Source organism: Phyllobates terribilis, unplaced genomic scaffold, assembly GCF_046119375.1.
Source record: "Phyllobates terribilis strain yellow unplaced genomic scaffold, ASM4611937v1 Scaffold_5__5_contigs__length_657084704, whole genome shotgun sequence".
Taxonomy (NCBI): domain Eukaryota; kingdom Metazoa; phylum Chordata; class Amphibia; order Anura; family Dendrobatidae; genus Phyllobates; species Phyllobates terribilis.
The window spans coordinates 60,918,335-60,933,379 of NW_027362765.1; the positions used below are offsets into that span (position 1 = coordinate 60,918,335).

Consider the following 15,045-nt stretch of genomic DNA (forward strand, 5'->3'; position numbering starts at 1 on the left):
TACCTGGAATTTATTCCACCCACATTTGACATTTAAAATTCTCCTGAAAGGGGGGTCTCCATCTGCAGTGCACAGCTGTTCCTCTCCTGGGCAATCAGAGGGAAGTATACAAGAAGACTCCTCTCAACACCAGAGAGTATGGGCAGACTTAAGAGGCCGCATATGAGCTATACTACATAGGGAAGACATGGAGATTTATGCCTCCAGACAGAAAAAAAGGCTGGAGCACTGGACTAGGACAGTGGGTGGAAGCCGGCATGACGGGGGGTTTAGAATAGGTGGGGACCGGGATAGTGAGGGTGGGGCTCATTTGTAAGGTCACCCTGGGAGGGGTTCTGGTCTATTTACCCGCTCCCAAGGCACAGTATCTGTGCTCCCCTGCAGTATGTCATCGGTGGAACAGCTGCTGCAGACCCTCAGGATGGTGACCAGGAGTCTTCCTCCTGGCTGGCTAGAAGAGCAAGTGGCCCAGATTGTCGGTGGTGGGGCTTGGACGGCAGCATTGCTGCAGGAGCGGCATCCTCAACGGACTCGGCCTCCGGTAAGGCTGTCCCCGGAATGGGCCCCAACAGCTAGGTGTCAGTGCAAGAGCCCCTCTAGGGACCCTTCAGTGCTGGCCCCAGTGTCCAGAACCCGTGCGCGGAACGGGAGGAATCCACAGGAACGGCCTAGCTCTAGAGCGGTGAGCGGGCCTCTGCCCGCGATTGGGGCTGGGCCTGCAGCCGCTGATGCAACCCGATGCGCGTCATCAGCGGCGGGCTGCGGTGGTGATGTGCTGGGCGGGCGGCCCGCTCAGCGAGGAGACGCGGCACTGCTATCCAGCGTTGGCTTGGGAGGAGGGGCTGCAGACGGCAGCGGCGCAGGAAAACCTGCGGTCACATGACCATCGAGAGGGGCGACAGGATCTGCGGTCACGTGATGCAGAGGTGATGGAGGACCTGCGGCCACTTGATCCCCAGGTGGGGCATCAGGACCTGCGGCATGGGTTTTCACCCAGGGCTGGGGAGGACCTGAGTCACATTTTCACCCCTGATACAGCGGGCATCGGGCAGGGTTTTGGAGGCCCCCCTTTGTCCACCCTGCCTGTTGGTCTCCCTCAAGCCCCTGGGCCTTGTACCCAAGGCCAGTCTGGCGATTCAGGCCCTCAGATTTCTCTCCCCCCCCCATCATCGGCTGTGGGGGATTCCTTCATCCCCTTGTCTTTACCAGCGGCAACATCGGCATCAGGACGGGCAGCAACGGGAGACCTGGATAGACATCTGGATGCAGGTTTTCCGGCCGGTGGGGTGGCAGTGCCCATGCGCCCTGGTGAGTATTGCTCTATGTCATGTCTGTTTCCTCCTATTTCGATGTCACAAAGTTTAGTCCATAGTCAGCAGACAGGTGACGTAGAGGCGGGGTCAGTTGTAGGTAATCCAGCGGGACCCACCACAAACTTTTCATTGTCACAAGGGGGGGGCCGCGATTCAGGATATGCTGGCAGCCTTAAAAAATTGCTTGGCGAGGTTTGAGGGCCCTAGTTTCCCGCCGTCTCAAGTTTCGGCCTGGGTCCCGTTGGGGGGTGGGTACATGAGTATCGAGATGGTAAGGGCTGCAGACGTGAATTCTCAGGTACCAGGTCCTGTGTCCGTTCCGATTCAGACCGCGATGGGCAAGGGTGATAAGATTCATCTAGATGACAAGGCGCAAGGTCCCCATTTGAAGAATGAAGTGAGGGAACAGATTTGGAAAGAAGAGTATGTCAAATTCTTTTCCCTCCTGCCTTTGGAGAAGTTTAATTTAGTCAAAAATAAGAGTGACGATAGTAAAAAGGAGGACGAGAAAAAAACTAGTTTTGTCAAAGAAAGGCAATTAGACTAGCTATTAGATGGGACCAAAAGGATATAGGTCTGTGGTTGAGGGTAATGGCCCCGGGTAAGTTCGGGCAGTTTTTTTAGGTCGGGGCCGGGTCGTCCGGCCAGGGAGGTGGGGGAAAGGATAGTGGGCACCTCGTACACACGCGGCTCCGCTCCGTGCACCTCGTACACACACGGCTCTGCTCCGTACACCTCGTACACACATGGCTCTGCTCCGTACACCTCGTACACACGCGGCTCTGCTCCGTACACCTCGTACACACGCGGCTCTGCTACATCCACACTGTAAACCCCTCCTGACCCCACACATAATCTTCCCCTCATCCAGCACCATGACAACCAGCACAGCAGAGTCCTGCATCCACTGAGGCCCCTGATCATGTGACCCCTGACTCCTCCCCTCCTGTGACCTCATCACAGGTCCTGTGCGCACAGAACAGCCATATATGTGGTGGCGGCTCTGCAGGTGGAGGTATGTGGAGATCCCCCATTACTATTAACCCCCTCAGTGCTGCGGTCACATTCCAGGAGACAGAACGTGTTCCCGTCTGTGTCTCTATATCAGGATCTGTCTGTATTGGATTAGATTGGGTCACTTCCCTCCTGCCGTTGCTCGCTGCTCTGTTACTGTACAGTCTCCATTATGGCCGTCGCCCGCTCCATGTTGTCACTATCAAGAGATATTAACCCCTTAAGGACCGAGCATCATTTTTAAAATCTGACCAGTGTCCCTTTATGTGGTAACAACTCTGGAACGCTTCAGCGTAGCCCAATGTTTTTTAGAATGTTTTTAATGACTTATTGTACTTCATGTTAGTGATAAATTTACTTCAATATGATTTGCTTGTATTTATTATTATTATTATTATTATTTATTATTATAGCGCCATTTATTCCATGGCGCTTTACATGTGATAGGGATATGCATAGCAAAAACATTTACATAGTCTTAACAAAACGAGTCAGCGAGTGGTACAGGAGGAGCGAGGACCCTGCCCGCGAGGGCTCACAGTCTACAAGGTGGGGGTAGAGGAGGTCATACAGTAATGTGGTGGAGCGGTGGTTACTGCATGTTGTAGGCTTGTCGGAAGAGGTAGGTCTTCAGGTTTCTTTTGAAGGTTTCCATGGTAGGCGAGAGTCTGATGTGTTGGGGTAGAGAGTTCCAGAGTAGGGGGGATGCACGGGAGAAATCTTGTATGCGATTGTGGGAAGAGCAGATAAGAGGGGAGTAGAGAAGGAGATCTTGTGAGGATCGGAGGTTGCGTGCAGGTAAGTACCGGGAGACTAGGTCACAGATGTATGGAGGATGGCTTTGTATGCCATGGTTAGGGTTTTGAGCTGGAGTCTCTGGGCAATGGGGAGCCAGTGAAGGGATTGACAGAGGGGGGAGGCTGGGGAATAGCGGGGGGACAGGTGGATTAGTCGGGCAGCAGAGTTTAGGATAGATTGTAGGGGCGCAAGAGTGTTGGAAGGGAGGCCACAGAGCAGGAGGTTGCAGTAGTCGAGGCGGGAGATGATGAGGGCATGCACTAATGTTTTTGCAGAGTCTTTGCTGAGGAATGCACGGATCCGGGAGATATTTTTGAGTTGGAGTCGGCAGGAAGTGGAAAGGGCTTGGATATGTGGTTTGAAGGAAAGATCAGAGTCCAGGGTTACCCCAAGGCAGCGAGCTTGTGGGACTGGGGAGAGTGAACAGCCATTGACGTTGATGGATAGGTCAGATGGGGGATATGAGTGAGAGGGTGGAAAGATGATGAACTCTGTTTTATCCATGTTGAGTTTTAGAAATCTGGCAGAGAAGAAGGATGATATGGCGGACAGACATTGTGGGATTTTGGTTAGTAGGGAGGAGATATCGGGTCCAGAGAGGTAGATCTGTGTGTCATCAGCATAGAGGTGATACTGAAAGCCGTGAGACTCTATGAGCTGTCCCAGACCGAAGGTGTAGATGGAGAAGAGCAGGGGTCCTAGAACTGAACCTTGGGGGACACCGACAGATATGGGGTGAGATGAGGAGGTGGTGCGTGAGTGGGAGACGCTGAATGTCCTGTCTGTTAAGTATGAGGAGATCCAAGATAGGGCTAAGTCTGTGATGCCAAGGGATGAGAGAATCTGTAGTAAGAGGGAATGGTCCACTGTGTCGAAGGCAGATGACAGGTCCAGATGGAGGAGGATGGAGTAGTGTCGCTTGGATTTGGCGTTTAGTAGGTCGTTGGTGACTTTGGTCAGGGCAGTTTCAGTCGAGTGGTGCGGTCGGAAGCCAGATTGCAGGCGGTCGAAGAGGGAACAGGAGGAGAGATGGGAGGACAGTTCAAGGTGGACATGTTGTTCTAGTAGTTTTGAAGCAAAGGGGAGAAGTGATATGGGGCGGTAGCTAGTCAGAGAGGATGGGTCAAGGGAGTGCTTTTTGAGGATGGGTGTGATTGCGGCATGTTTGAAACATGAGGGGAAGACACCGGTTGTTAGTGACAGGTTGAAGAGGTGGGTTAGGGTTGGGATGAAGACTGTGGTAAGGTTAGGGATGAGGTGGGATGGGATTGGGTCAAGTTCGCAGGTGGTGAGGTGTGATTTGGAGAGTAAGGAGGAGACTTGACCTTCTGTAATGGTGGAAAAATGGGGTTTGGAGGAGGAAGGTTGAGTAGATATGAGAAGGGGTTGTGCGGAGTTTAGGCAAAAGCTTTGTCTGATGGTGTCAATCTTCTGCTTTAAGAATGAGGCAAAGTCTTCGGCTGAGATGAGAGAAGAGGGAGGAGGTGCTGGGGGACGAAGGAGAGAATTGAAAGTGTTAAATAGCTGTTTAGAGTTGTGAGACAGGGAGGATATGAGAGATGAGAAGTAGGTTTGTTTTGCTGTAGTGAGTGCGGACTTGAAAGTAGTGAGGGATTGTTTGAATGCGATGAAGTGCTCAATGTAGTGAGACCTTTTCCATCTTCGCTCCGCAACCCTGGAGGCCCGTCGCAGTTCTTTAGTAAGTTTGGTGTGCCAGGGTTGCCTGTTGATTGTGCGAGATTTGGTGTGTGTGAGAGGGGCTATCGAGTCGAGAGCTGCAGCTATTGTGGTGTTATATAAAGCGGCAGCAACATCTGCATTGTGTAAGGAATTTATGTCTGTGAGAGGGAGGAGGGATTCAGAGAGTGAGTGTAGGTCAAGGTGTTTGAGGTTTCTGCGAGCGTATGTAAGTTTGTGGAGTGGGGATTGTGCACCTGGAGAGGAGAGGGTAGAGATTGTGAGGAGCTTATGGTCAGAGAGTGGGAGGGGTGAGTTAGAGAGGTTAGATAGGGAACAGAGGCAGGTGAAGATGAGGTCCAGTGTGTGGCCATCTTTATGAGTAGCTGCTGAAGACCATTGAGCAAGGCCGAAGGAGGAGGTGAGGGATAGGAGTTTAGAGACAGATGAGTGGGAAGTGTCAATGGGGATGTTGAAGTCACCCATTATGATAGTGGGGATGTCAGTGGAAAGGAAGTGAAGCAGTCAGGTGGTGAAGTGGTCTAAGAAAGTGGTGGCTAGCCCTGGGGGTCGGTAAATGACAGCCAGTTGTAGGTCAGAGGGGGAATAGATACGCACACAGTGCACCTCAAAAGAGGGGAGTGTAATGGAGGATGGCAGTGATATTTGGGTGAAAGCGCAGGTATCTGACAGGAGAAAACCTACGCCATGTTTGCCGTTGGGGCGGGGGGTGTGGGAAAGGTGGAATCCGCCATATGAAAGTGCAGCTGGGGAGGCTGTGTCAGAGGGGGTGAGCCAGGTTTCGGTGATGGCGAGGAAGGAAAGTTTGTTAGTAATGAAAAGGTCGTGGATGTAGGAAAGTTTGTTGCAGACAGAGCGAGCGTTCCATAGAGCTCCTGTTAGTGCAACTGAGGAAGTGGGTATTAATTGGATGGGTATGAGGTTAGAAGAGTTGCGACAGTTTGTGGAAGGTTGTGGATAAGAGGTAGAAGTAACTGTGGGGATATGGTGAGGAGGACCAGGATTTGGAGAGATATCTCCAGCAGCAAGGAGGAGCAGAGAAAGTGTTAGCAGGTGGGAGCAGGAGAGAGCATGAGTGGCTGTCTGTGTTTGGAGATCCAGGATTGAATGTTGAGGAATAATTCGGAGGAGGAGGTGAGATGAATGAGGAGGATGGAGGGAGAGATGAAAAGTTCCTTACTAGGTGTAGGGATTTGAGGGGTTAATAGAAAGTGGAGGACTATAGAGGGAAAAGTGAGCGCTAACAGAAACATAGTTAAAAGAGAGTAAGTGGTCAAAGTGTTGGTTACCTGACTCCTGACTCCTGCCCTGACTAACTGCCTCTGAAATAACTGCCACTTATCTCCGAAGCCACTTTGCACAAGAAGACACGTATTCATGAACATTTAGCAATTTTCAAACTTTGAATTTTCATGCCCTTAAACCAGAGAGATATGTCACACAAAATAGTTAACAACATTTTTGAAACATAATTTTTTTGTTAGGAAGTTATAAGTGTTAAAAGTTTATCAGCAATTTTCTATTTTTCCAACAAAATTTACAAAACCATTTTTTAGGGACACACATTTCACATTTGAAGTGACTTTGAGGGGCCTTTATGACAGAAAATACCCAAAAGTGACACCACTTTAGTAACTGCACCCCTCACAGTGCTCAAAACCACATAAAAAAAATCTTAACCCTTCAGATGCATCACAGGAATTTAAACAATGTTCAAGGAAAATGTGAAAATTTTATTTTTTCCCACAAAAATGTTGCTTCAGCCTTATATTTTTCATTTTCACAAGGGTAACAGGAGAAAATGGGCCAAACCATTTGTTGTGCAATTTCTCCTGAATACAATGATACCCCATTTGTGGTAGAAAACTGCTGTTTGGGCACATGGCAGGGCACGGGAGGGAAGAAATGCCATATGACTTTTGGAACTCAAAATTGTCTGGAATTGATAGCGGAAGCCATATTGCGTTTGCAGAGCCTCTGATGTGCCTACACAGTGGAAGCCCTCCACAAGTGACCATGTTTTCTAAACTACACCCCTCAAGGAATTTATCTAGAGATGTGGTGAGCATGTTGAACCCACAAGTTCTTCATGGAATTTTAAAACATTGGACCATGAAAATTAAAAATGATGGTTTTTACCCAAAAATGTTGTTTTAGTTTTAAATTTTTCATTTTCACAAAGGTAACAGGAGAAAATTGACAACATAATTTGTTGTGCAGTTTCTCCCGAGTACAGGAATACCCCACAAGTGCGCTGTTTGATTTTTGGAGCGCAAAATTGTCTGGAAAAGCTTGTGGACGCCATGTCGCATTTGGAGATCTGCAAAGGTTCCTGAATAACAGAAACCCCCACATTTTGGAAACTACATGTCTCAAAGAATTCCTCTAGGGGTGTAGTGAGCATTTTAAACCCACAGGTATTTCACAGAATTGTGAAAATGAAAAGTTACATTTTTTACACTAAAATGTTGTTTTAGCCCCAAAGTTTACATTTTCACAAGGGGAAATGGGTAAAAGTGATGGCATAATTTGTTACACAATTTCTCATGAATGTGGCAATACCCCACATGTAGCTGTACAGTACTGTTTGACCACATGACGAGACTAGGGAGGGACGGAGCGCTATTTGACTCTTGTAGAACAAATTTTTGTAGAAAAGTTGCCGACTCCATATACAGAGCCCCTAAGCGCCAGAAGAGAAGAATCCTCTATCAACTGACCCCAGTTTGGAAATAAAACCCCTCTGGGAATTCATCTACAGGTGAGGTGATGATTTTGACTCCATGGGTATTTTCCAGAACGAGCAGCACTGGTTGTTGCTAAGTGAAAATGCAAATATGCCATTGTAGTGCCCAGTACATTGTAGAGCCCATACATAGTGCACAGCTCAGCTTCTGGAGACACGCACGCCATAAAATATGTGGGCTCTCCTTGCTACAATAATGCCAAACATGTAGACGCATTTTGGTTTGGGAGTGCAGATTTCACAGGATTTTTTTTTTGGGGGGGAGCCATGTCACTTTTCCAGAGCCTTTGTGCTACCGGTAATGTGGACACCCCCTTTATTTCTCTTAACAGATGCCGAACCTGAGTGAGGATTTATTTTTTGTGGATTGAGTAGAAGCTTTAATTGGTTTCATTTACAGAATATTTTGTATCACATTTATCCTGTTCTCTATGCTAAGCACTTACATCAGGTTGTCCATCTAAATCTATAAAATGTGCGAAATGACACCCCCAGGTATCTATTCACTAATGAGGCAGCAGAGACACTCTGGACTGTGTTTGGCTTATATTTGGCGGTATTCGACTTTTAAGAGGTGCACAAAACTGTGGCCACTGCGCTTTTCTGCACGCCCAAAAAGACGGGCATAGTCCACAGTGTCTCCATCTGCCTCATTATAGGGAATCTTCTGCTGGGTGTTCCATATGAATCACATATTTCAGAGATTTACACGGAAACGCTGCCGTAAGCGCTCAGCGTAGAGCGCAGGATAAATGTGCACCGAGCCTTAATGCAATATTTTTTACGCCGTTCTTCGTGCGGTATAAGTGATTAGATGACTTTATTCTTCAGGTCGATGCAATTACAACGATACCAGATTTGTATCAGTTTTCTATCTTTGCCTGCTATCTCACATTAAAAAAAATATTTTTTTTTACAAGAACAAGCTTTCACATTGCCATATTTTGAGAGCTATAATTTTTCTATATTTTTGCCGACAAAGTCATGTGGGGGCTTGTTTTTTGTGGGACGAGTTGACGTTTTTATTGGTACCATAACATTTTTTGATCGCTTTCTATTCCGATTTTTGGAAGGCAGAATGAACAAAAACGAGCAACTCAGAGATTGTTTTTTGTGTTTTTTTATGCCGTTCACCATGTGGTAAAAGTGATAGGGAAGCTTTATTCTTTGGGTCAGTACGATTACAGCGATACCACATTTATATCAGTTTGTTATGTGTTGTCGCTTCTACATAATAAAAACAATTTTATAGAAAAAATATTGTTTTTGTATCACTATATTCTGAGAGCTATAACTTTTTTTTCCTACTGATGGAGCTGCATGGCGGTAAGTTTTTGCGGGACAAGATGACGTTTTCAGCGATACAATTTTTATTTACATTGGTCTTTTTGATCGCGTTTTACTCCACTTTTTTCCAGCAGTATGATAAAGAAACATAATTTTTTGCCACTTTTTTTACAGCGTTTACTGTAGAAGTTAACTAGTGTGACAGTTTTATAGATCAGGTTGTTCTGAACGTGGCGATATCAAACGTGTCCTTTTTTTTTTTGTTTTTACATAAATATGTATTTATTGGTTTAATATTTTTTGTAGTTTTTTTTTTTTTTAAATAAGTTTTTCAATCATATTATTAACTTTTTTGCTTAGTCCCTCTATGGGACATTAACTTTAGTCTGATCACTGGTCTCATGCATTGCAATACAGATGCACTGCAGTGTATGAGACCTGTGATGTTACACAGGCAGATCGCCTGTTAGACCCTACCTATAGCATGGTCTCACAGTTTAACGTACCTGGTTGGCAAGGAGGTCATTGTTTGACATCTGGGTGCCATGACAACCATCAGCTCCCTCTGATTTCGTTGCGGGGGTAAGAGAGGGAGTCCACTCCCTCTCACAACCTCCCAAATGCCCCGATTGCTATTGATCACGGCATCTGGAGGGTTTATCAGCCTAGGGCATTGCCAGCACCAGCCCTAGCAGTTACTGCACAGTTCTGCTGTCAGCTGAGCTGAGCTCCTGGCTATGATCATGCAGGGAAGTGCTGATATATCAGCATATCCTGGCGATCACATGCTGTGATCATTCAGTCAGATTGACTGACTGATTGCTGCACTCACAGAGTTGAAATGGATTCCTGCATCTCAGGCCGTGCCGCTCAGCTGTCAGTGACCGCTGTCAGCACGGAGCTATCACTGTTTGTTTTCACACAGTGACAGTTTTAATGCATGACGGACATAGTACCTGCTCATGATGTGCTATGTCAGTTGTTGGTTGTTAAGGGGTTAATGTTCTATCATTATCTGTTACTGTCGTCCCCGTTCTTCTGTTCCAATCTCTGAATTTTCTTTGCAATTTATAACTACATGTCTTATTTTTATGAAATATTTAATAAAGATTCAGATATTTTAGATGTTTCTTTTAGATTTGTTCTGTGTTTTTGGTGGTGGATTGGAGATATTCTGTGTTAAGTCTCTATATTTATTTATTTATTTTACTTGCTTATATAGCGCCATTAATTCCACAGCGCTTTTACAGACATTATGGGCACTGTCCCCATAGGGGCTCACAATCTAAATTCCCTTTCCCTATGTCTTTGGAGTATATGTGACTATAATTGGACTAGCTATTGAACCCGTTCTACGCCCGGGTGGCGAGCATTTTTATTGGTATATGGTCTCCCATGCTTCTATGTGCTGCCCCCATCCTGGTATCTGTTCTGCCCCCATCCTGGTATTTGTGCTGCCCCCATCCTGGTATTTGTGCTGCCCCCATCCTGGTATTTGTGCTGCTCCCATCCTGGTATTTGTGCTGCCCCCATCCTGGTATTTGTGCTGCCCCCATCCTGGTATTTGTGCTGCCCCCATCCTGGTATTTTGCTGCCCCCATCCTGGTATTTGTGCTCCCCAATCCTGTTCCCCCATCCTGTTAAGTACTGCCCCCATCCTCTCCTGGTATGCATGGCACCGCTCATCCCTATCCTGGTATGCATGGCACCCCTCATCCCTATCCTGGTATGCATGGCACTCCTCACCCCCAATCCTGGTATGCATGGCACCCCTCACCCCCAATCCTGGCATGCATGGCACCCCTCACCCCCAATCCTGGCATACATGGCACCCCTCACCCCCAATCCTGGTATGCATGGCACCCCTCACCCCCAATCCTGGTATGCATAGCACCCCTCATCCCCAATCCTGGCATGCATGGCGCCCCTCACCCCTCATCCTGGTATGCATGGCTCTCTCATACCCAATCCTAGTATGCACGGCCCCCTCAGCCTTATCCTGGTATGCATGGGCCCCTCAACCCCATCCTGGTATGCATGGCACTCCTCATCCCTATCCTGGTATGTATGGTACCCCATCCCCCATCCCTCATCCTGGTATGCATGGCACCCCATCCCTCATCCTGGTATGCATGGTACCCCTCATCCCTATCCTGGTATGCATGGTACCTCTCATCCCTATCCTGGTATTCATGGTCCCCCCACATCCCTATCCTGGTATGCATGGTACCCCTCATGCCATCCTGGTATGCATGGCACCCCTCATCCTCAATCCTGGTGTGCATGACACCCCTCATCCCAATCCTGGCATGCATGGCTCCTTCATACCCAATCCTGGTATGCATGGGCCCTAACCCCCATCATGGTATGCATGGCACTCCTCATCCCTATCCTGGTATGCATGGTACCCCATCCCTCATCCCTAGCCTGGTATTCATGGTACCCCTCATGCCTATCCTGGTATGCATGGCACCCCATCCCTCATCGTGGGATACATGGTACCCCTCATCCCTATCCTGGTATGCATGGTACCCCTCATCCCTATCCTGGTATACATGGTACCCCTCATCCCTATCCTGGTATACATGGTACCCCTCATCCGAATCCTGGTATGCATGGCCCCTCACATCCCTATCCTGGTATGCATGGTACCCCTCATCCCTATCCTGGTATGAATGGCACTCCTCATCCCCAATCCTGGTATGCGTGGTACTCCTCATCCCCAATCCTGGTATGCATGGCACCCAATCTCTCATCCTGGTATGGATGGCTTCCACATCCCCAAACCTGGTATTCATGGCACTCCTCAACCTCCCAATTCTGGTATGCATGATCCCCTCATCCCCCAATCCTGATATGCACGGTACTCCTCATCCCTATCCTGGTATGCATGGTCCCCTCACCCCCCAATCCTAGTATGCATGGTCCCCCCCTCACCTTCCAATCCTGATATGCATGGTCCCCTCACCCCCCAATCCTGGTATGCATGGCACCCCTCACCCCCCAATCCTGGTATGCTTGGTCCCCTCATCCCTATTCTAGTATGCATGGTACCCCCTCATCTCTATCCTGATATGCATGATCCCCCTCCCCCCAATCCTGGTATGTATGGTACCCCTCATCCCTATCCTGGTATGTATGGTACCCCCTCACCTCCCCAATCCTGGTATGCATGGTACCCCTCATCCCCAATGCTGGTATGCATAGTCCACTCACCTCAATCCTGGTATGCATGGTCCCCTCACCCCCCAGTCCTGGTATACATGGTCCCCTCACCCCCCAATCCTGGTATGCATGTACCCCTTCATCCCTATCCTTGGATGTATGGCACCCCTCAATCCTGGTATATATGGGACCTCTCACCCCAAATCCTGGTATGCATGGTCCCCTCACTCCCCAATCCTGGTATGTATGGCACCGCTCGTCCCTATCACGCTGCACACATACAAAAAAATAAACACTTCCCGTTCTGGCAGAGGCCGAGGGAGGAGTCCGGCGCCGGAGTACGCGCGTGCCCATACCGCTCTGTCCAGCGCCATTTTGCTGAAGACACTCTTCAAATGTGTATTCAGTAAAATGGCGCTGGATAGCACTATGCGCGTGCTCCAATTCCGTCGCCTCCTGTCCGTTCTCCGGCGAGAAGAGAGGCGCCGTGGCAACGCTCCTCCCGGTCAGGTAAGTATGTAAGTATGGCGCCGGAGATCGCGGTATGCGTTCAGTGCCTATGCATATCGCGATCTCCGGCGCCATACACACGCCTCTTACCTGTAACGGCTCCATGCGTTCTTCTGTCTGGAGCCAGACTGCGCAGGCGTGATGCACTTGAGCAGTCTATAAAGGCTTCGGACAGAGGGACTTATCTCCAGTTACATTATAGTTTGTGTGTTATGCTGGTGGCAAGACGGGGCCATGATTGGATGTAGTGATCATGTGAAGCGCCGGAGATTTCTTACATGGGATCTTTATGATGTTACATCGTCATCTTTTACCCATTCAGGTCCCTACAGTATCGGATCATCTCAGTGGAGATCTTCTATATAAGGGAATTTTCCTCATTGACCATTAAAGATGGATAGAAACAGGGACAAGATTGCAGAAAATATATTACAACTCACCCTAGAGATCCTCTTCCGGCTTACTGGAGAGGTGAGAGATTCTGATGACGTCACATTACATCATTCTTATCTATGGGAATAACAGATGGACAGAACTGGAGAGGTGAGGACTCTGGAAATGTCTGTATTGAGATTTATTAATGTGTCTCTCCATAACCAGGATTACACAGTAGTGAAGAAGATCTCTAGTGAGCGCTGCCAGACCCCTGTGTCTGAGGGATGGGGAAGACCACTGAGCCCAATCACAGGGCCTCCACCTCACCCCCTGATACATGAGGACATCAATGACCAGAAGATCCTAGAACTCACCTACAAGATGATTGAGCTGCTGACTGGAGAGGTGACATTGCTGGGACATTATACAGTAACTCTTTGAAGTGATCAGGGGATGACTATCATTGTATGTGTCAGGTTCCTATAAGGTGTCAGGATGTCACTGTCTATTTCTCCATGGAGGAGTGGGAGTATTTAGAAGGACACAAAGATCTGTACAAGGACGTCATGATGAAGGTTCCCCAGCCCCTCACATCACCAGGTAATAGACAGGACTAAAATCACACGGCCTATAATTATCTGTATTTAAAGAATGAATTCAGTCCCTGTATGTGTTTCCTCCAGTTCTATCCAGTAAGAGGACAACACCAGAGAGATGTCCCAGTCATCTTCTTCCACAAGACTGTAAACAAGAAGATCCCAATGTTCCTCAGGTAGATGGAAAGAAGGTGTCATGAGATCTCCCCTATGATATGTAGAAGGCTGTGAAGGTCTTGTGTTCAGTTTTGTTTTATCCACCAGTATTATAAACTGAACAGACAATTTATTAGAGACACCGGCTCTTTCTTTATTAAAACTTTCCTGTATAGAGATTAGATCTGTAACCCCGGAATGTAATATAAAATGAAGTGATCATTTTTCACTGTGAAACCACATTAGACTGGAAATATTGAGTACTTCAGCTAGTGTCATCAGTGTTCAGGTAAGGCCCAAATTTTGAAAAATTCACAACCTCAAGATATCAATATTGTGCCGAGGAGCAGGTAGTGCACAGTGTTGTAAATTTCAACTGAATACAGAACTGTTGTCCAACTAACATGTTAGAATACAATTGTTGGTCCTTAGCACAGTTGGGCTATAAAACCAGATAAACAGTTCCAGTGCCGCCATTGTCTGAGGGAAAAAGGAAGAAAAAACTTAATTGAACAAAAATGATATCACTGAGCAGTGGGAAACATTGTCTAGTCAGATGAATCCAGATTTCTGTTGCACCATGCTGAGTAGTGGGTCAGAATTTCATGCAAGCAGCATCAATACATGTATCCTTTCTGTCAAATGTCATCATTTCAGGCTGGTGAAGGTGGAAAATGGCTGGGGACATTTTATTGGCTCATCTTAGGTCCTTTCTTATCTGTGTTTGGACATTACATAAGCATTTTGATCAACCAAGTTCATCACTTCATGGCGTCTCTTTATCCTATGGTAGATGTACAATGCACCTTGTCACAATGGTTCACTAGTCATAGATTGATTCCAGGAACATTACAGAGAGTTTTTTTGCTTCCCCGGACTTCATAGTCCTCATATTTTAATTATATAGAGCATTTCTAGGATGAGGAAAAAGTGACTATTTGCAACATGTCAGTATCTCCATCCTTTTTGCGGCAACTGCAAGAAGCTAACCTGTCGTGATGGGCCAATACGCCTGCCAAACTACTTGTTCAGCTAGTGGAATCTGTTAAAAGATGAATTTCTGAGGTTCTGAAAACAAAGTCACTAGATTTGTGTCTCTAATAGTGATGAGCAAGTATGTTCTGTTAACCCTTTCGCCGAGTATGCTCGGCTGAGCACCGAGTAGTTACAGCTGCTCGGTGTTATGTTTAAATCACTCCCATGTGCATGATTTGCGACTGTTTGACAGTTTTATTACATGTGAGGAATGATTGTTTCTTTTGCATTCCTCACATGGAATAAAGCTGTCAAACAGCTGTAACTACTCGGTGCTCAGCCGATCATACTCGGCGAAAGGGTTAACAGAACATACTCAACACTAGTCTCTAATAATGTGGCCATTCAGTGT

The 15,045-nt window shown here is 47.3% G+C and overlaps 2 protein-coding genes across 3 annotated transcripts in view; both read left to right on the forward strand.

Annotated features, from left to right (window-relative positions):
- The window catches only part of LOC141272008 (uncharacterized), a 326,760-nt gene that overhangs the window by 189,050 nt on the left and 122,665 nt on the right, over positions 1 to 15,045 (forward strand). The gene's annotated exons all lie outside the window — the stretch shown is intronic.
- Positions 2,254 to 15,045, forward strand: part of LOC141272010 (uncharacterized) — a 31,169-nt gene continuing 18,377 nt past the window's right edge. The window contains exons 1-5 of one of the 2 annotated variants that reach the window (XM_073682288.1): positions 2,254 to 2,328; positions 12,854 to 13,002; positions 13,132 to 13,311; positions 13,383 to 13,506; positions 13,590 to 13,678. In XM_073682288.1, coding sequence (XP_073538389.1) covers positions 12,925 to 13,002; positions 13,132 to 13,311; positions 13,383 to 13,506; positions 13,590 to 13,678 — 471 coding nt within the window. In that variant the 5' untranslated portion in view covers positions 2,254 to 2,328; positions 12,854 to 12,924. The remainder of the gene's footprint in view (positions 2,329 to 12,853; positions 13,003 to 13,131; positions 13,312 to 13,382; positions 13,507 to 13,589; positions 13,679 to 15,045) is intronic. The other variant, XM_073682289.1, reaches the window with a different exon arrangement.